The sequence below is a fragment of the Aplysia californica genome, unplaced genomic scaffold (genome assembly GCF_000002075.1).
Source record: "Aplysia californica isolate F4 #8 unplaced genomic scaffold, AplCal3.0 scaffold00416, whole genome shotgun sequence".
Taxonomy (NCBI): Eukaryota; Metazoa; Mollusca; class Gastropoda; order Aplysiida; family Aplysiidae; genus Aplysia; species Aplysia californica.
In genome coordinates this window covers 424,169-446,062 of record NW_004797686.1, presented here as the reverse complement: position 1 = coordinate 446,062, position 21,894 = coordinate 424,169, and the positions used below count along the sequence as shown (strand labels likewise).

Here is a 21,894-nt window from a genome sequence, read left to right as displayed (position 1 = left end):
ACGAGACCGGAAGCCGAAAACCGTTCGGAGAAATAAAGATCGGCACTATTTCTCCGAACGTTCGGAGAAATAGTCACTTCGTAATATGTTATTCGCCTATTCGGACTCGGGTCCGGAAATAAGGAAGTGTCTTCGTTCTATAGATCTAACGTTCAGTGCTTCCAATTTTCCGCCATTTTTAGTTTCCCCCACACCTTTTCTGCCGATCCAATGCCCGCCGCATTGATACGCCCCCCACCCCCCCCAAGTTTCCCACTTTCTTTGTGTAGAAAAAGGTAAAATTGAAGATAAGCAGACCACCTGGCACCTGCATATTATGAGCTGTGTAAGAAAAAAAAAAGACTGATTCGTTCAAATACACAAGCCTGTGTCATATCGATTGTTTACGTAGATACTCCGAATACTATAAAATGAAAACAATTACCAGACGAGTGAGTTAATGAAATCACATTTTCTGGCTTGTCTGTTTTCATTCTGATGTCTGTGATGCAAATTTGCTTCAATGTTGTTTGTACTCTGTTAAGAGTTCCTGGTTGCGACAACAAATTCCAAATGAGTGAGACTATAAAATTATTTAAGGCTATAATTTATACGTATACCGTGTGGACTGCATTTTTTGACAGAATCAGAGGCTTAGAATATGAACAATAACAAAGTAGTCCTACAACAAAATAAGTTTTAAGGCAGAGAGGAGGGCCTATCAAGCGTTCTGTAAAAATTTGTCTGCTCTAGGCTAGGTTAGAGTCACTCCAATTCATAGAGATTCAAATTCTCAATGGGATCAATCTTCCAGTTTGGATTGGAAAGTTTTTTATTGAATAATAATACGCAGTGGCTACGTTCACGGCGCCGTGAACGTAGTCTGCAGGCTAGGTTCACGGCGCCGTGAATGTAGTTGGCAGGCTACGTTCACGGCGCCCTGAATGCAGTTTGCAGGCGCTGTTGAGGCTATGTGCACGGCCCTCAAGCTTCGTTTAGACGGAGCGTCCAGTGCCGGTTTAAGACATGAGGCGGGGGAAATTTTGAAATTCGTTCTGAAGAAGAAACTAAGCTTACAAATGTGGTAGTATCATTGGGTAGCATCAATATAAATAGAGTGGAGAATTAAGTCATGAGGTATTATTTTGAAAATTCTTTTGTGTTGCTAAGGTAACGCCTGCCATATTGGAATGTCATATAGAAAATGCACATATTTCTAAAAAATATATCATAAGGTTATAATTTATGATTTTAAATGTTATAATAAGTGGTTTTGCAGCCTTCCGTGGCTGTTTTAGAGGATGGACTTGGCATTTTTGATGAAGGAGGAAAAACTTTTCCAGAATCGAGGTCCTAAATATGGGAATATTTTGACCACAACAATCTCAGACCCAAACAACGGATTAGATTTATAATAAAATCATTTATTCAAGATTTTTTTCTGACGTCACTACTTATTGCACTAGAATAATGTTTCATCTATCAGTATACCGAAAATTATGACGATATCTTACCAACTTTTCGCATGATAGATTTTTGTGTCCCCACCCCCTCACCCCCCCCCCCCCCACCCTGAAAGAGCCCAATTTGAGAGAAAACTCCTAAAAGTTTGGACGTGCAAAACTTAGGCTACTGTAAATAGTAAACGTAGTCCGTTGTACAGTTGCGTCCAAAAGAAACTTGAAAATGTAATCACCCAGTCATCGTGTTAAAGCCTTGCATTACCCATTCATGCAGCATTCCAATGTAAAGCTAAATAAATTCTTCATCATCTGACTCTTTAATATTTAATCTATTTTAAGAGACACCCGAGATATTGTCACTCAAATTTGACCCTAAAAAAATAAGGCTTGGCAAAATTGTGCGAAATCAAAGAAACGTAAAATTGTCTTTGCACGTTTATTGAAGAGTATCAATATTGATCGAATGGAGATATATTGAATGCCTAATGAATGGAGAATTGTGTCTTTGCAATAAACAATATTTTATTGCGATATTTTGTCACGATAGTTTCAAACATAAAGGAAAACAGAACAATCACAGATACCACACAAAACTTCGACTCAACACTAATTGTGTTCATTGTTATTTTGCTTTGGAACCATTGGCTTTGTGTTGCGCACGAAACCTTTGGGCATCAATTCTATTTAGTTTTGGACATATTTATCAGTTATTTCATTTCAAATGTCACAGAGGTTGCAAACAAAGGGTCTGAATTGGGGGCAAAGTCGTTTTTCTTCAGCCGCTGTTTCATGGGACTTCACATACCTGTAGGATTCATATCAGGGCTGTTTGCTGCTAACTATTTGAACGTTGACTTGATTTGGTTTTTTAAGAATTCTGTAATGGCACTGGCCCTATGAGAAAATGCCGTGTTTCGCATGGGGATGACTACTTGAATAACACCTTGACGAAAATAGGGGTAAGACATGACGCTCCAGCACTTGCGTCATGTAGTCCACTAAACCAAGGCATTCGGTGATTCTCACGAGAGCGACTTTGTTCATTCCACCCCATGCCACCCAAAACCATGGCAGTTTCGTGGCCTCTGTTCCTTACTGACAGATGTTCAAAATCTTACAGGGTCTGTGTGCAAAAGAGGTTTCGAGCTCGGTAAGAAACCAACAGCTCCTGAACAAAAACAAAATTAAAACTAATGAACACAAATAAAGTTTTCTGTTCAGCTCTTCGTTGTTGGTGTTTTGGAAGCTCTGAAATGCATTGAACATACTTTTGCTAATGCGATGTGTTTAGTCATCTTTTACAATTTCAGTCATAAATGCCATAAAAAATTGAGCATCTGATGAGATTTGGCATCTCCGTCACACAGCATCCTGCTGTATACTAAACCTTAGTGTTGCGCTGATTTTGTGAATATTGTTTCAGCCTCCATAGCTTTTCACTTCCTTGTAAATTTTGCTGACACTTTATTTGATGGTGGGTTCTCAAAGGCAGAATAAAAAAGCGCATATCCGTCATTGTCACCTACTTCTTTATCTTTCTTCATGGGTGAAATTTTCTTTTTGGCAATGGGGTGAGGAGCAAGTTCATCCTCATCTAAAGTTTCCTCTTCACTATTATCACTCTCACGATATGTTTCATCACTATACCTACACCACTAGTGCCTATCAATGTTCGAACTGTCGTGTGATGTGCTGAAGAATGTCGATGCCATTGCAGTAGGCTGTGGTAATCTTGAGAAATTGAGGCTAGGGCAACAAAGTATTTTGGAAAGGTGTTCAAAAAGCATTTTCTGAGCTCGATAACTGTTGAAACTGGGATACTGCCGAAACAGCACTCTCATCTCGTTGATTAGACGCTAGCATCAGCATCAGTAAATGTCATTGAAAGAGACGATTATGAGGCTGAAACAAAAGAATGAATTGAGTGTAGGAACTGATCTAAAATCTCTTTCTGTCTGTCTGTCTGTCTGTCTGTCTGTCTGTCTGTCTGTCTGTCTGTCTGTCTATCTGTCTGTCTGTCTGTCTGTCTGTCTGTCAATACAAACACAAGCACAGTTTTGGTGTAGAACAAAATAAGACAGTAAAGTTGAGTAAAGGGAACATTGACCAATAATGAGTTTCTCAGATAAGGAGACCTGGCAATAATATTGAGAGCTTTCGTTTTCAGTTTTTGTCTCGTAGTTGCAAGAAATATAAAAAAAAGATATCCGTGCTATCAATTTTCCTTATCTCTTTACTGTATAAAAATGCATACATGATATGAAATACGCTTGCAAATAGTTTGAATGAAAGAATGAATATCTCGTTCTGAGCCAAAGACACAACACACACACACACACACACACACACACACACACACACACACACACACACACACACACAGACACACACACACACACACACACACACACACACACACACACACACCACACACACACACACACACACACACACACACACACACACACACACACACACACACACAGATAGAGACAGAGAAAATAGAGAAGGGGTGAGGAGAAAGAGAGAAGGAAAGAGAAAGGGGAGAGACAGACAGAAAGAGAGAGAGAGGGTGTTTTCTATTATGATAAGAATTATTCCCGTCATTTTCTCTCTGCGTCGGTTCCCAGGCTTTTTCGTTTTCCTTCATCTCATGGGATAGAAGCTGGCCAAAATATTAAACATACGTCACTGTAGTCACTGACTAAAACCGGCAGTGGACGCTCCGTCTAAACGAAGCTTGAGTGCCGTGAACGTAGCCTCAACAGCGCCTGCAAACTGCATTCAGGGCGCCGTGAACGTAGCCTGCCAACTACATTCACGGCGCCGTGAACCTAGCCTGCAGACTACGTTCACGGCGCCGTGAACGTAGCCACTGCGATAATAATATATTGACCTGTTGGACTCGGGTTTAAACAAAGTAAGATTTGGCCCTCAGATTTCCCTTTGTTTTCTGTAATTGTATCTCTGGTCTGTTATATTCTACAAATAGATGGCCCAAGGCATCCTCAAATGATTTATTGTGCCTTTTACTCCCCAGTATGAATACTGCTGATCTTATTGGGGGGGCATGTTTGTTTCGAGTTTGAAAATAAAGCATGTGATGACACTTCTAGTGAATTTTTAAAGCTGAAAATGTCAGTAAGTGAATAGAATTACAGAATAATTAGTTATCAGTGAAATTTGAGGGATGAGACAGCTCCCTGGGAGGTCAGGTGACTTTTACTGTGTTATATAAACATGTCTCGACACGACGGAATCAGGTGCTAGTCAATTTTTGGGCATGTGAAGTTTGGTATCATCATAAAAAGCTTATATTTTTTATGAAAAAATATCCATCTTAAAAGAAGTAGAGATATTTGCGATTAAAGGAGGTTGGAGTTGCCTGGTTCCAGATATAAATTAAGCGAGAAAATGGCCGTCAAAGTTAGGAGAATTCAATAGCTTGAGAATGCTTGGAAAGTGAAAATTAACGTTTTTTATGACTTAAATCAATGATGTTCTGTAAAATCTACACAGAAATGTTTTTAAATGGACAATAAAGGTGTTGAGCCAAAAAGCAACAAAAAAAAGATAAAAATTGCCAAGCTCGCAGAAAAATGCCAGTTTCTTCGATTTCATTATTTTGACGAGCACCTGATTTCACCACGATGCCTCACATATGATATAATACTGGTTTGTCCGGTTGAAATCATTTTCTACCTTGATTTAGCAATTCCTCTTCCACCACCCCTCACTTTTATGTCTGAAGAAGATTCCAGTTGCTCAGAGACTGTTTCCTGACTGTTGTTTGTGAGAAGGATTTTTACCTTCACTGTCAACTATAGAGTTTTTCACATACATTTTTGAATGTATTTTCTCTAGGGTTACATGTTTTTTGGTAAAGGTTCATTTCAAAATGGGTCGCGTTTATTTTTAAATTGTTTTTTAAATTTAAGAATTAATTCAGTACGTTTATTTCATCAAAGAGCAGAAAAACAGGCTTTATAAGATTTTTTAAAATAGCCTGAATGGCAAATATTTGTGAGGTAATGTAATATTATAATATATTTATCACTATCTAGCTCATTGAAGCTGTGTCCCTATAGAGAATTCCCTCCTCCAGATCAGCCCTAATGGCCGTTGCAAACATGTCCTTTCAGTGATGGCTTTAACAGAAATGTTTGGGATGCCCTTGAACACCTGTTGTTTTGCGTAGGCTACACAAGCACTGCACCATAATTTTAATGCTCTATTTCTTTGCTTTTTTAACTCTATTGAGCAGAGAAGGCAACAAGCCAACTGCTCCTGGAACCAGACTGGGACTCAGTTTTGCAGATTGTTGACTGCATTCGACAAGGAGATGTTCAGTAAGTTCTTCCACATGTCTAGCCCTTATTTGTGTCATAGAGCACAAGCACTGCCTGCGCAATTGATGAAAATGTGGTGCAATTTGACTTATATATATGTTTCTGAAATCTTATGTCTCTTCAAACTTGATATATCATCAATGCCTTTCACCCCTGGCAGGGTATAGGCCACATACAAGCTCCTTCCATTTATCTCTGTCCTGAGCCATCCTTCCAAGCTCGTTCGAAGTGAGCTTCATTTCTCTCATGTCCCTTTCCACGCATCTCCTCCATGTTTCCCGTGGCCTACCCCTGCCTCGTGCTCCCTGTGGGTTCCACTGCAGTGACTGTCTTGTGATGTTTCCGCTGGGCTTTCTTAAGGTGTGTCCCATCCATCGCCACTTTCTTAGTCCTATTTCTACTTCTATATCCTTTTGTCCTGTCCTTTCCCACAGCTCTTCATTTCTTATTCTTTCCTGCCACTTAATTCTTAAAATACTCCTCATACATCTGTTGATGAAAGTCTGGACCTTATTCAGTACTGTCTTTGTTGTCTTCCAAGTTTCGCAGCCGTAGAGGAGCACAGACTTGACGTTGGAGTTAAAAAGTCGAATCTTGGTGCGAAACTTGATATATGAGATACAGTAATTACACGGATTTACTTGAATTTGCCGGGACCGGCCTCTGTAGTTCGAGGGATATCTTACAAACATAAAAAATTAAAAAAAACAGAACCACAGGTGCTGTTCGATAGATACATGATTTCGAGTTTTCTGTGTTCGACCTATCCGTGTATACTGTGTTTGTTAAGTTGATCTGTTCAGAACGAAGAGTTCTGCATCTTATATGATATATCTTTTTTTGTTGTTGTATTTTTCAGGCCCAAATTTGCCGTGCAGAGCATTAGGAAAAAGATTAGTGTTGAAAATCCTCATGTGGCCCAGTTTGCTCTTCTTGTGAGTTGTACATCGATTTGTATCCAGTTTAAAGCAAAAATCTGATGTTGATAGGAAATGGAATGCAGTATGTGAGCCTCTCATCACTATATATATAAATGGGAATTATGTATTCTTTTTCTGTACCCATTTTAAGTATGATTTGTGTTATTGATATGATTCATGCAATATTTGTTGTATCATTGGTCTTGAAATATCAGAAGTTCACTCCCTTTCCATGCATCTGTTTTGCCTCCTACAAATTCTTTACGTTCTTGAAAGCAAGACAACTTTATACGTATACATTAGCAAGATTTTGGTCAAAAGAACAAGGCAGTGATGGTTCACCATGTTTAACAAATCAGGGACTTCCTGGTTATATAAAATTTTTCTGTACTTTAGGTTGTGGAAGCTTGCGTGAAAAACTGCGGATCAACTTTCCACAATGAAGTGGCTACTAAGGAGTTTATGGAATTCTTGAAAGATCAAGTGAAGGTAACCCAGTGTAGCTTTTTTTGCGAATGTAAGAGTATGTTTTATTGTTGTTGAACATGCTTTGGTCACGGGTTCACAAATTTATACATATATTGCTCCTCCTTCTACTCATATTGTCCAAAGACCCGGTGGGCCTGGACATACACAGATGCTAGAAATATACAGTGCAATACATGAGTTACACCTCCAGAAATTCCTTACTTTAAAAAAAATGCTAAGTCTAGGTTTTGTAAGTTGACTGAATAACAGGGATGACTTCTTGTAACTGGGTTTTCGGAATAATTTCTAGCTTTCCAGTAACACTTAACGGTACCAGAATTTTCCAGCTTTTATTTTCATTTCTATTACCATTTGCAATAACTGACAACATGCAGATTTCTTTACATTCATAAGTGTGCGCACATATGTCAGCCACAAAAACTAAGAATGAATGTGTGAGCTGATGTTGCTTTTATTCCATACAAGAAGTTTATATCTACCCATGTATTTACATTAAATGATAATTACTATAAATACAATGATACACCTAAATCTTTAAGTTGAAAAGTACCAAAAATCAAGTCAGTCCAGGCAGAGCGGCAGCAGAGAGCTGACCTCCGTGATCCCGACGTAATAAGGCGCCCGGCAAGGAACCACCCGCTGCAACTAAAATTCCACTCCTCGTGCGCCGTAAACAAAACTTTGTCACAATATAGGGGCTACCTTCAAACCGGTACCAGTTTTCTTCCTTGATGTGCTGATCAAAAGTCCATTGTTGATTCCCACTCACATCACTCTCCTTTCACCAACCGGTAGTGGACCATACCCTCCTCCTCTACCTCTTGATCCGAGTTTAGATGTAAAAATCCACTGGATCACTAGCACCATAATCACTTTTATCAGTACTTACTACTGCACACATTGATCTATATCACCTTCATGGTCTGACAAATTTTCAAGCACTTGCTGTATCATGAACTGTTGGGACCAAACCCTCTTTCCTGTTAAAGTAGTTAATCAACAATTCGCTTTATGTTGAAATAAATCTGGGTTTTTTTAAGATAGAAAAACAAGGCTATTTTCCTGTTTTAGTCAGGCATTTGCGATTGCCACTTCCTGCGCTAAATGTGTTTAGGGCAGAAATGCAGACCATTTTTTATTCTTGAAATGGTTTTCTCCCAACTGTTGCCTGTTGCAAAAATTTTGCATGATTGTTTAGTTTTAGTAAGAACTTTATGACACTTGCAACGCAATTAGGGCATATATGTACTGAAGATTAGATGTATTTCTAGAGAGTAAAATAAAAAAAGGAGGGGTGATAAGGATGATAGATTTTGACAGGAGAGAAGGAGCAAACCACGTCAAAGCACCCGCCAACAACCCACCTAAATAATTGAATGTTTATATATATTCAAGGTGGACTGGGAATTTTGAGACTCAGTCTATATTTAACTAATTTTTTTCTTTCTTTTTTTCTCTGACAGTACCATTACTTTTTCAAGTTTTATTTTTGTTGTATCAGTAGATGAGATGACTGTGTTTTAGTTTTAGATGGTCAGCTGTTTGTCTTTCATTGTTTTACTCTCCTTGCTATGTTAGAATATGTTTTGTCTTTTATTAAAGGTTTATCATGATTGTTGGCAGAAGTTTTGAGTATGAGTACTGTGTTGAACTTGGTATGATCTTGAAGAAATATCATGTTTCTTAAACATGACTGAACTTGTCTATCTATTAGAAAGTATCAACAGACCCTGTAAGTTGAGAGTCAAATAGTAGTCCTTATGTTAAGAGTAGAGAAAGTTCAAAGGAATCTCTTTGTATAAATGACTTACCTTTGGCAGTATTGCAAGCTGACAATATTCCATTTTGTGTAAATGGTGTTCATAAGATTTATCACATGAATTATGAAGTTATTGAATGTTGATGTAGAGAATATTTATAGTGTGTAACATATGATAGTTGCCACCTGAAAAAAGGCCACCACATGATTGTTATTTGATAAAATGAATAGAGTTTGAAGAAAACAGAGGTAGAGACAGTGTTTTAATGGTATATAAGGACTGCTAAGACATTTCTTATCATTTAACCCCCCCGAGCAACTTTCATTTATTTCTTGTTAATCTACCAAGCTTATATCATAATGGGTTACTACACCATTGAAAGTGCTTCTGCCTGAAATCTCTGCCTGCATCACCATTTCAAAATCAACAAAACCTCTGGATATCTTGTGGATGGAGTTGTGTTGCTCTTTCGTAAAGTGCAATGCATAATACAAACTGCATGCAGGAGAATGTGCTGATAAGCGCATGCAGACACTACACAAATTTTAATGATATACTTTGTTGGCTGTATGCACTGTACTTTTAGTTTAACAATATAGTGATGTCACAGCACTGCAGTGCTTTATAGCATGTAATGAGAGTTGTGAATTTGTAAAGCTTTTCTCCAAAAGAACTAATTTCTTCTTGGGAATGGATGAGTTTCAAAGTTTACAAAGCTTTTTTGTAGGTCAAGACTTAGATGCATCATACTATATGTGTTCTTTGTTCTTTTTTACCCTCCAAGTGTTGCTAACAAATAGCTGGGGGGGGGGGGGGGGGCTCTCGTGGTCTAGAGGTTAAGGTGCTCCTCTAAAAGTTTCTCCTTTCACATCTTTTCCTGCTCTCTAACAATGTTCTGTTGTCTGCTTTCGTCTCCACTTTCTGTCCCCACCCCCTCACCTCCTTTGCTGTTACATCTGAATTAATTTCAAAATAAAGAAAACATGAATGAATGAGTATAGTTTGGTGAAAACAGACAGCGCCTAGGAAGATCAATACATATTTTATGTTGTTATGATTTCTGCTTTTCTTTAATTTTGATTATATTTTGCTGTATCTTTTTAGTAATGACATTTTCTACTACAGCATCATGAAACAATTTTTCTTACAGTGATTCATGCAGGGAGATCATGAAAGGGATATTTGTGGTCTTCCACTCTTTTCTCTCCCCCCTCAGTCCCCGGACATTTGCTTTTGCCTCCTCTCCCAACCATTACTCTTTTTAATTTTCTAATTTACTTTTTTTCCTTTAGATTTTGTGCAGTGTGCTTTCTAGCCTTGATCCATTCGTTTAGATTTGATTACTCTCGTAGCATCTACTTCTTTTTTTTCTATTAGGTTCTCTAACTTTAAAAAGCTCTAGTAACTAAGTTATCTTGGTTGTGAATGTTCTTTGCATGGAACTAAGTTCAGGTGACTCCATATGGATAGATGCAATTGCTGAACTTCATTGTTTTGACCCTTAGGAGCAGAAATGGATGGGTAGGGAGAGATCTTTTCTGTTTCAGTTACTGTTCTGCAATTTGATCATTTTTTCCTGGTATTCTCTGTAGTAATCCCTTATTATGTAAATTTTGTTCAAGTTTAAGGACATTTCACTGACTTTTTTTTGGATACATTCTGTCTCAGGAGTACTGTTGACCTTTTAGACTGGACTGCCGCAAGCTGACAAAACGCCTTACAAAACACCTTTTTTTTGTGTGCCAAATCTTTGTTTATTTGTTAAATTGAAAGCCTGATCAGTTGCCCAACTTGTGTGAAAATGTAAAAGTGAAACGGACTGCTGTTTGAATAAATTTGAATTCAAATTTCAGAAGAAGGTCTTTTTAAGATGGTTACACTAACAAATAAAACCCCTCCTTTTGCTGTGCATAAAAAAGGGGTTTTTGTTAGCTTTTGTCAGTGGAGCACTGTATTTAAGTCTAGTGTCATTATCAATAAAAGTCTTAGCAGCACTGTATACTAACAATTCTCAAGATAAAATATCTCTCTTCCAGTTTCATTGTTTTTCTTTTCTGCTTATAGACAGCTAATAGACACTTCCATGACTTCAGAACTTATCCCAGGTCTTGTAATGCTAACTCACTATAGTTTTTCACCAATTTCTCATAGTTTGTTTATAGAGTCTCTCAACATTCTTCATAGTCTGCTGTTTTACTTTTTATTGCTGACTGCTTGATGAGTGTTCTTTTATGGTCTTTTATCTGTCCCATCTTTGTTCTGGTCTTGTCCTTAATTGTTTTAGTCACACCAGGGCTGTCAATGTTTGACTGCCTTTAATTCAAATCCCAAGCATTGTTTACAGAATTTTTGCTTCCTGCTTCAAAGTTTCCTGCATCATCCCAACATACTTTGAATATTAACTTTTGTTGTTGTTGATTATATGAATCTTATCGAAACGACTGAGAAGAAAATCCATTAAAAAATTTAGTGATATCATGTACTGTTCATTATCTTGTAGCTTACCGTAGAAAGACTGACCTAACCCAGTAGGACTTATGTAAAATGTACTCATTGACTGACAGTTTACAATCATTTACTTCAATAGTGGAACTAGCAGTCAGTGATGAACATAATATTTATTATCAGTGTTATGCCAAATGTGTTTTCATACATACACGAGGAAACCAAGCTAGTGTCACTTTCCCTTCTTTCAAGATGCAAGGCTGTAAACAAAATAATCAGTTTAAAGTATACTGTGTCTTTCATGCTGTTTGCTGGGTGACTTGTTTGTTCTAAGAATAACGTGTAATGATTTTCCTCTTTGAGCGTTTTTTATTTTTTTTTTCACCTGGTTAAAACATGTCTCAGGTGAATGTACGATCAAGGATAGATATATTTTAATGGGAATCTCTCTTTTATCACTACATGTGGCATTTTTTCCCCCCATAATAGTGTCGCTAATTTTCAGTTTCTGCTTGTTTCAATAAAAAAATTTCCTCTAACGTTTAGAGATAATTTTACAATTTGTCTCTGTTTCAGGTCCGTGGTGACCCTGTCAAAGAAAAGATATTGGAGCTTGTTCAGACCTGGTCTAATGCTTTCCGCAATGAGCCCAAGTACAAAGCAGTTGAAGACACATTTCATCTGCTCAAAATGGAGGGTTAGTAATATTGTTTTGCAGACAACAGCACAAAAACTTTTCTTGATGCTCGATTGTAGGAATTTTGTCTTCATCCACAAACCCCAATTTAAGGCTGTTAAAAGCATTTAATTTTCTCTAAATGCAAGGCTTTTTACCGAAAACATTTGTTTTTGTAACAACCCCCCCCCCTCCCCCCCTGAAATTATTTGAGTTGTGGTACACTTTTTGTCCAGTTTGCTGCTAAAACAATATCTCTATTTTCTGGGCTCTATGAGTATAGCATATTCACTTGACTACTGGTACAGACTGCAAGAAAACAGTTATTAGTTATGTAGAATGCTCAGTTCCAATAGTAAATGACAAAATATGTATATGTGGCTTTGCATAGTTCTGTTCTCGTATTTTATTTTGTGAACTGAGCAAGTGGCACTTTGTTTAGTTTTTAGTGATAGACCAGCTGGAAAAAGCTATGACTGTAGATGTTCTTCCCGGAGAAGGGCTGGATTTTGAGAGTGAGACAAAGTGTTAACATGAAAGGGATTCGGAAAAGTGTTTAAAATTTATTAGTGTAAGGTTTTGAACATTTTGGCTTTCACTGACTGGTTATTGGATTAGTGGACAAGCTAGATCTACCTGTAGAGGCATGGGTAGATCTTTCATAAATTGAAGGATGGTGTGAGATTTGGGTGTGGGTGTCAGAACCCAAACGTTCAAGCAGTGGATGATAACCATGTAAATAAAGGGTGGCTTCTTGCAACATGATAATTTCTATTTGCCTCTTGCCTAGTCAAAGCCAATATTTTATAAAAGTATGTTTAATTTCCAAGAATTTTGCAATACTTTTCCAAAATCGAAAGATGAATAAAGGATAGACAGCTTTTTAAAATGCACAACGAAATTTCCAATAATTTGATGTGGCAGTGTCAGGACCAACATATTGCTCATTGTGGCATGGGAAGAGTAGAGAAGGTTTGAAATGGAAAGCTGATCAAGTGTTGAAAATCAGAAATTTCTATATAGTTTGTTAGGATTATTGCTTGAAATGTTTTATGAGTTTAACTTTCTGTGTATTAAATAGAGTACTATCTCACCTCAGGTCACAAGTTTCCTGCTCTGAAGGAGGCTGATGCAATGTTTGATGCCGAGAGAGCCCCACAGTGGAAGGAAGGGGAGACTTGCACCCGCTGTAGAGTCAAGTTCGGAGTTGTGCAGCGCCAGGTCAGGCTGTGCCTTTTGCTGTGTTCAGATCCCATGCTGATTTCGAATTCATGAATGAAAATCTATAACGGATAAGTTTCTTATAAGCCACTTTTGTACTTGTTCGTGAAAGCAGTATACAGAGGTTGGGACAGGGATGTTTCAGATTTCCTTTAAAAAAACCCACCCAAACCCAACCCAATAATAAAAAGAAAGAGTTGGGAGGAAATCTGTAAAAGTAAAAAGTTAAGAAAATGGTTTCCCGAACGTAATGTAACTGAATTTCGTGATGCCTTTGTCTTGCACATATTATTATTATTATTATTATTATATTATAATAGTCCTTAAAGTCCTTCCCACACATCAAGTTGGCACGGAAGCACACACCCACTGTTTATTCTCACTTCACACGCATAATGTGCGACGCTGACAAGACTTCTGTATATACACGACAAGAATTTCTTAGGAAAAGATAGAAAGTTCAATGATTTTACAAGTTCAATGTTTCCTAGTTACCTAGGAAAAAAATCGGAAAGCTGTTGAGAAATTTGTTGTGTCAATAGTCAAAAATAGTACTGATGCTTGCCAGGTTTCATATTGAGTGCATTGAATATCAAAACTGATTTAGAATTCCCCCTTTTTAGTGTATTTGTGGATTTAGTTCAAGTATTGAAGCACATATTATAGTAACATGTTTAGAATGTCTTTGAAAATATTGTCATCAAATAATATTGCCGTATGTAAGTCTATATGTAGACCTTTTAGTTAAGTCAATGAGAGCAATGCTGTCAAGATCGTATCCTATCTGGCATACAAATGTGTTTACAATTGGAGGAAGAAAAAATGGCGGCCTCCGTGGAGCTTGTTGACGGAGCAAACCCGTTGATTTTATCAATGTTACATTGAAGAAAAAAAAAACAGGTTCCAATTGGAATGACAATTGCTCTTTACGAAAATATTCACAGCAAATTTTTACTATGTGCAATTACTTGAGAAAAATAACCAAAGATGAATGAAGCTTTTAGAGATAAAATATCGAAGTGATGGCGAGCTGGCCGATGCCGAGTGTAGTCTACTGTGTACAGGACAGTCGATAATTTACCTTGCTATGACTGTGGCTGTGCCAGTGCATTTGTGGTGTTTGAAAGATCTCGTAAGAACAAAAATGAACAATAAAAAGAGATCAGTTATGAACTTAATATTGTTTGTTAGTAAAGAAGCAAAAAAAGAAAGGGGGGTGGTATGGCCGCTGGACACCCCCCACCACCTCGTAGGCGTAGAGGCTCCCACCTCTGGGTCTGGTGTTGGGATTACGGAACATATTTTCAGATTTTTTTCTCAAGTGGCCATTTACATTCTTGCGGTGCTCATTTCTAATGTCCAACTATTTTTTTTTAGCAACATGTTTTCCCATCTCTGGTATGTTATAATTTTTGGCATAACATTGAACTCGGGCTAAAATATAATTTTAAAAGTGAGTTTTTAAAACCGTTATAGAAGTTAAACTCAACTTTGAGTGGGCATTGGCTGATCATCATGTCATTGATGAGATGGGTTAGTTTCTGTCATAAGGGGTTTGTTATACTGTGTGTATATGTGGTTTTTGCTTGGTTTGGTAGGTGAATGTAGTTGTACCTGTTGAATCATAGGATCTCTGAAATAACATCGATTACCAAAAATACAGACTGATGAATCAAACAAGTTCTCCAGATCATTTTAGTCGGAAAACAAGGGTAAAACATGTCAATTTACTTTGACATGTAGTAAATACTTATTTTTTTTAAAAAGATGAACAGTAATTTACCATTAGGATACCTTTGATAAAATGTCCATATTCTGTGCCTTGTAGGATCGTCCGTAGTGTATGCAGGTTTCCTGCGGCCTCCTTGAATTCAAGGAGTCCTTGAAAACTCCTTGAATTTGAGGAACCTCCTCGAAAACTCCTTGAATTTTGCCAAATTGGACCTGAACAAAGTTTTTTTGGGGGAAATCGAAACTACGATTCCTTTCGGACAAATGTAGGCCTATCGGAAATAGGCTTTCGGCATGAATTTCTTGACCAAATGTCCTTCAATTTTTAAAATTTGTCCTTGAAATCTCCTTGAATTTGGTGGGAAGTTCATGGCAGGAACCCTGTATATTTGAGGCTTAATGGTGAAACCAGGCGCTCGTCAAAATAATTAAATTGAAGGGCAGTTTTTATTGGTTTTTCTCTTTTGGGCTCAACACCTTTTATGTACTTTTATAAACACATTTCTGTGTGGATTTTGCTGAAAAACACTTATCAAAGGCACAATGAATGTAAATTTGCAGTTTACAAGGATTCTCAAGCGTTGAAAGTCACCAGACCCTGGACCCCCCTAGGGCGGTGCCACTGACTGAAGTGTCTTTAGGCCATTCCCAAAGGGGGGACATTAACTTTTTCTTATGCACAGTAGAAATGTAAAGGGGCTGATTCAACAATGTCATGCTCATAACTGTGCCTGAACTGCAACAGGGAACTGCTGCTTTTTCTTTCCTTATCCTTACTATCGTCATTTTTCCTCTCCTTTTGTATGTTTGTCACACTCTTGTGACTCGCTATTTCCGGGGTGCCTTGATAGTCGAAGCAGACTTTGTGCTGTTGAAGCTAGAGAGGTGGACAGGGTAAACCTGATTCCCTGTAAGGACTTCTTTGTTGACATCCACCCCTTGGCGCTTATATGACCTTATGCAGTTGCAGTGGCGGTGGGTGGACCAAAATTTGGGTGGGGCTTAGGTAGCTTCCAGTTCTTTACCACAAGCAATAATAAGAACTAAACTGATGATTTTTCTATACTCACGGTGAGCCTCGGCAGTTTGAGAACCGTTCAAATGAAAAGAGTTGCCTTCATTTTCCTTCTCTTTGTTCTTAGTTAAATTCTTGTTGATGGTGGGGGCGAAGCCGATTCACCTCCAAATTTCCTCTAATTAGTTTTCGTTTGATGAAAAAGTTGCCTTAAAAGTAGTTCGACCTGATTTATAACTGTTAAATCTCAGCGGCACAAACACAAACATGCACACACAACACTTCAAACATAATACTCCTATGAGCTGGATTAGGCCGTGTTGTCGAGAAAGTTGAACGCACCCAACAAAGAACCAATGAGCGCATAGGTATCTGTGTCACTGGGGGGAAGTGTGTTGTAAACTTTCACCCCATTATCAGGGCTAGGAGAGCTTGAGCCCTCGGTACAGTGTTATTTTCTCCCTATCTTTTACCTTTTTACAAGAAGAGTTTCATTAAGAACGGGATGTGGGAAAAGGGCTCATCTTCGTTGAGCCCTAAAGACATTTGATTGGCTGCTGGGTTACTATAGTTGTAAGCGGTGACAACAGTGATTAGATAAGCGTGCAAGCCGCCAAGCTGATCATTCTGTGTTCATTGCGTGCAGTCATAACGGTTTCAATTGCATATTTCATTTTGGAGAAACTTTCATTTACTTTGGGATAGAGTTGGGGGAGGTGGGTGGGGAGGGGGTAGGGGCTCAAGCCCGTAGGCCCTTCACTACCCACCGCCACTGTGCAGTTGCGAGCGCCATAAAACCTCTACTAAAACAAAAACCAATCTTTGGATGCCATTTTTTTGCTAATTTTACCGTACCCCCCTTTTTTAAATACTTTTTAAACACAAACGACTGAACTTCTATTGAAGATAGATGGGAATTTTTTTCATCAAAAGAAAGACAGATGAACAAGCCTTAACTATTTATCTCCGGCAAGCCGCTCCCAGCAGCTCGCGGTCTGACTCGCTGTGGCGGTGAGCCGCTGACAGCAGCTCTGGCACATTCCTTTATGATGGCTTTGACATAGGTCTCTTTTATCAGGTTTTCATTTATTAGGTAAAGAGCTATCAAAATAGGTTCACTTGTTTTGATTTAATGACCAATTTAGTGAGGTTTTTGTCATTTTTAGATATAATGCCAAAAAAGGGCCCAGGCGTAGTGGGTTTACTCCCCTCGGAGATAAAGAGTTATGGTGATATCTAGAACTCTATATGCCCAAAAATTGATGAGTGCCTGATTTCATCGTGTTGTGACACATAAGATTATGGTGACTGATGTTGAATTTTTCACCTCCATTCATTTTCAGCACCATTGTCGCAACTGTGGTGAAGTGTTTTGTGGGAAGTGCTCGTCTAAGACCACTACCATTCCCAAACTTGGATTTGAGCGAGAGGTCAGGGTCTGTGATTCCTGTTATGATAAGATCAACAAGTAAGTGTCAGATCCTGCTTGGTGTAAAATTGTGCTACTGTTGACGTTGATATTAATTTCAAATAGGTAGCAACCATTATCAGTAAATAGAGAAAGTAATTATTGTTCTTTATTCTAAAGGTCTGAAATATAAAACTGTATTCAATCTTTAGTTCACACTTGGATTTGTGTATATATGCCATGAAATTACTGAGATTATAGTTGGGTTTGCTCTGGCCCTGCTCAGATGATTCAGTGATTACTTTGAATGTCTCTCCACATGCGTGCTCTCTTATGAGGTCTGTACCCTTCAGTTGTTTTCTTTAGATTGTCCTCCTATTTCTCTTTGACTCGCGTCCCTTCCTCTGAGTAGTTAGACAAGGTAATGTGTTTGGTTCAACTATCAACTGCGACAGATGAGAACTAATTTCTCGGAGACTTTTTTTTAGGAAAATTGCTAGAAAATATAATAGAAGTAGTCATAAAGAAGATGATGTCCTGACATGGCTGAACAACAGTTACTGGAGATAAGTGGCTCCAAAATTGAACACATTAGGCTGGAAAGAACTGTTTTCACAAAAAAGGCCACTTTTCAAAAGGGACATGGTGCCTAGAAGAAAAATAAAAAGGGGAGAATGCAAAAGAAATATTTCTCTGTGTTTTAGGGGGAAAATTTGAAAAAAAATCAGCCTGGGATGTTTAACTTTTTCTAGCAATGTGTTTCTTATTTTAAAATTCCCCTGTACTGAATTCTAATATGGCTCTATATTTCTGATATTGAAGATTATGGCTCTGATAAACGGAGTATTTGATTTATATTTGCTAGGGCTGCCGCATCTGGGAAGAAGGAAGATGATTTGCCCGCAGAGTATCTGGCCAGTCCATTGTCTAAGCAGTCGCAGGTAACTACGACAATGGTAATTCCTACTAATCTCTTCCTGGCTGTTGTCTTCATGTATTGATTTAAAAAATATTTTTATGCTGTTGTATTATGACTTGCTTTTGTGAGAAGTGAAGTGCACAACCATGTAGCTAGTGGCAAGCCGTCTTTCTTTTTCATATCCCACAGCATGAAGCATTTTGAATTTACCTATTATCTTGTCGAAAATCTCAGCGATATATGATTTTCAATAAGCATTTCTAAGAAGCAAGTAAATTTAGGATGACCTGCAGTTTATATGTATATTTTCCTTTAGCCATATGCAGGACAGTTACGAGAAAATTGTGTAATGTGATTTTAAACATAGCTGAGACAATTGACAAGATTGCTTCAAATGTCTGCCAGCCAGAGGCAGTCTGTAGATTTTAATTAGAGAGATCTGTCTTATAAGGGACAAAATTGGCTGATTGTTGCATATTTTTAAAATGTGTGGCAATTGCATGGCAAGTGATATCATTCGAGAAAACACTTTTACTAGAAGCAGCGGAATCAGTCTTATGAAAATGTGCACTTATACTTTTCGCTGATGAATAGCGTATAATAAACACACCATTGGAACAGGGCTTAAGGCTCTGTTCTGTTGCACCTATATCACTGATTGCACACACAGTTCCTTAAATTTTTCTTTGTTGCTTTCTTGTAAACTTTGTTACAGCATGGTTTACTTTGTCATATTTGCGAAGATAAGTGTGTTTGATGGTATTATTGTTTTGGTGTCGCTTTGTGAGCATTTATCACTTTTACTTTAGTCTGCTTTGAAGGGCAGGTTTTAGAGAAATCGTTTTTGTTCTCCTCCTTACTTTGACTGATCAGCTTCTGAAATTTATATATTGTGGGAAAGTACTCATAGTCTCTCTAAGGCATTTGAAAATCTGTAGATAATAAGCTAACAAGCTGATTTTGTAGGGGCCGTTTTTAAATGTGTGTGTTTTTTTTGTGTTATTTTGCCATGAATGACTGTGAGTCCCAGCTTTTATTATGTCTTCCTTTTCAATGCTATTCTAATCCACAAGCTGGTGCTTAGATGGTCTAAATGGTTTTACTTCTTTGTGGAGTTTTCAAGTAACTGAAAATTATTTCTCACTTGGTTGTTCCAAGGACACATTTTATGAAACATATAAATACTGGAGTTCAGTTCTTTGGAGAGTGTTTGACGCTGGTTGTTTTAATCATTCCGCACACCCACCACAGCCCCCAAAGTTAATGTTCATGAATTGCTGGGGTCGAGGTGAACATACCTTTTTTGTGATATTTCTTTTACGGGTAATATGTGTGTCTCCAGTTTTATAGAAGTAATGGAGTTCACTGTCTTTTCTCATATCCTCATTAAAACCTTGAAATAAAGTAGTTGTACTGATATCTGTTCTTTGACTGCAGAATTTTGTCCTTACTGAGACTATTGAAGTACTTAAGTTTCCATTTGAAGTTTTTCTATTTTGCATATGAGGACAGTAAGGGGAACACTCTTTGCTGGTACATGTATGACATCTTTCTAATTGCTCTGTTTATTTTGTCCTTTATTAGTTTGCTACTGTGAGACTTTGCTAAATATAACAACAGTAGATGAAAGTTGAAGGTTCAAATCATATTGGGCTCTCAAATTATCTTGTCTTTCCTGGAGTATTTTAGCTTCCAGGAACCAAGCACTGTACATTTTAGACTGCCTGCATTGTGTTTAGTAAGAGGTCACATTTCGAGAGGATCAGTAAAAGCTGTGTTGAATTGTGAATGAAGATGACGGTTGTTATGATTCATTTATTTGTTATAGGCACCACCAAGCAAGTCAGAGCAGGAACAGCAGGAAGAGGAGGAGTTGCAGCTGGCTCTGGCTTTGTCAAAATCTGAGCATGAGACGAAGGAAAAAGAGGTGAGAAAGCTTGTATCCAAGACAAGCATTGTTTATTTTTATGTGGGGGAAACACACTTTCATTGTAAGTTTATTGTAAGTTCTGCTTTCTTTTAATGAGAATAAATTAATTCCGAGGTCTCCTAGGTTCATTAGATCTTTGTGCTATGTTCAAATTCCAAGTTGTTACTTTTGAAAAGATCAAAGGTGAAAAGTGATCCCAACAACTTGTTTCTTATGCAACAAACTCTTGAACATTTTGTGTTTGTATTCATGTGAGTAAATCTTTTACCTTTGTCAGCGGGAGCGCTTGAGGTCCAACTATGGAGTATATGGAGGTGGGAACAACAACCGAGCTCCATCCCCTGCCAAGGTGACCCCAGCACCAGCTGTAAGTTGTACAGAAAAAAACTACCTTACTTATTTAGTGCAGGTTTTTAGTGATTCAAAGAAATTTTATTCTGAGCTCGGAATGCTTTTCTTTACTTTGAAAGTGTATTTTATCAAAGTATATGGTGGATTCATTTCCTTTTGTATTGAGGTTAATTCATAACTCTTTTGCTTTATACAAGGAAGTGACTTTAATGAAATACTTAGATATTTGTCTTATGCATAGTTATGCCATGCACTATATAAAGATTAACATGTATTAGAGCCTGTCTAAAGACTGTCTGCTGTAGTTCAGATATTTCGGTCAATGCTTGAGGTTGATTGTAGATCGCATTAGGTTAGCGCTACTTGTTTTATATCTCTCCCCCCCCCCCCCCCCCAATTGTTCAGTCTTTCTGTCCTTTTCTTTCCCCTTGCACTGTCTGGCCATTATTATGTGGATATGTCTCTTTTTTTTCGGCTGACAGACTTGATCTATATTTTCTGTCTTCAGCCAATCACAGCCATTGATACGTCTGACATGGACCCTGAACTGGCTCGCTACCTGAACCGCCACTACTGGCAGCAGAAATCTGATGAACAGCAGCAGCAGCCGATGGTGTCCACGACTGTCCCGTCTGCTCCTGCCCCCAACTCGGAGCCTCGTGTCAGTACCAGTGCAGGGCACGTCAATGAGGTGAAAATCTTGTTGTCATTGTCATATTAGTTTATTTACTTGTGTAATGATGAAAGTCTCTCTGATGGGTTTTTTAGCTGTTGACTGGCTCAACGTGCTGATTGGGCTACGTTTTGAATTATGAGTAATGCAAAACTCTTGTTTCCTATTGTTATTTTTTTGGGAAAAATTTCACAGCTGAGCAATAATTTTTTAAAAATAATCAGTGAAGGGGAAATCCTGATCATGGCCTGAAACAGCCAGGCTATTAAGGTACAAAATCTGCTGTGCATAATGAGTGATGTCAAGCAAGTAAGTTGGAGTACCTTAATGAGACAATCAGGGTGCAGTTTTTTAAATAATAATCAGGGTGTCCAGCAAAGTCGTAAAGTCGTAAAAAAGTCGTAAATTCAGCGCTCTGGTCGTAAAGGTCGTAAATGGTAGTAAATTTGCCTTGTAGGTAGTAAACATTTGGTAAACGGTCGTAAATTAATCTGCGTAGGGAGTGATGAAGCCAAAACAGGCTTCATTGAACCCTAGCCGTGGTACATGACTCCGTTTTAGCCGG

At 38.0% G+C, this 21,894-nt stretch overlaps 1 protein-coding gene across 4 annotated transcripts in view; it reads left to right on the top strand.

The window, feature by feature from the left end:
• The window catches only part of LOC101864241 (hepatocyte growth factor-regulated tyrosine kinase substrate), a 37,365-nt gene that overhangs the window by 2,569 nt on the left and 12,902 nt on the right, over positions 1-21,894 (top strand). The window contains exons 2-12 of one of the 4 annotated variants that reach the window (XM_013085887.2): positions 5,707-5,791; positions 6,651-6,726; positions 7,108-7,200; positions 8,915-8,932; positions 11,982-12,102; positions 13,181-13,302; positions 17,392-17,516; positions 18,322-18,397; positions 20,204-20,302; positions 20,583-20,672; positions 21,165-21,347. In XM_013085887.2, the coding sequence (XP_012941341.1) occupies positions 5,707-5,791; positions 6,651-6,726; positions 7,108-7,200; positions 8,915-8,932; positions 11,982-12,102; positions 13,181-13,302; positions 17,392-17,516; positions 18,322-18,397; positions 20,204-20,302; positions 20,583-20,672; positions 21,165-21,347 (1,088 nt within the window). Of the gene's footprint in view, positions 1-5,706; positions 5,792-6,650; positions 6,727-7,107; positions 7,201-8,914; positions 8,933-11,981; positions 12,103-13,180; positions 13,303-17,391; positions 17,517-18,321; positions 18,413-20,203; positions 20,303-20,582; positions 20,673-21,164; positions 21,348-21,894 lie in introns of all 4 variants that reach the window. The other 3 variants (XM_013085886.2, XM_005104355.3, XM_005104354.3) reach the window with 3 other exon arrangements.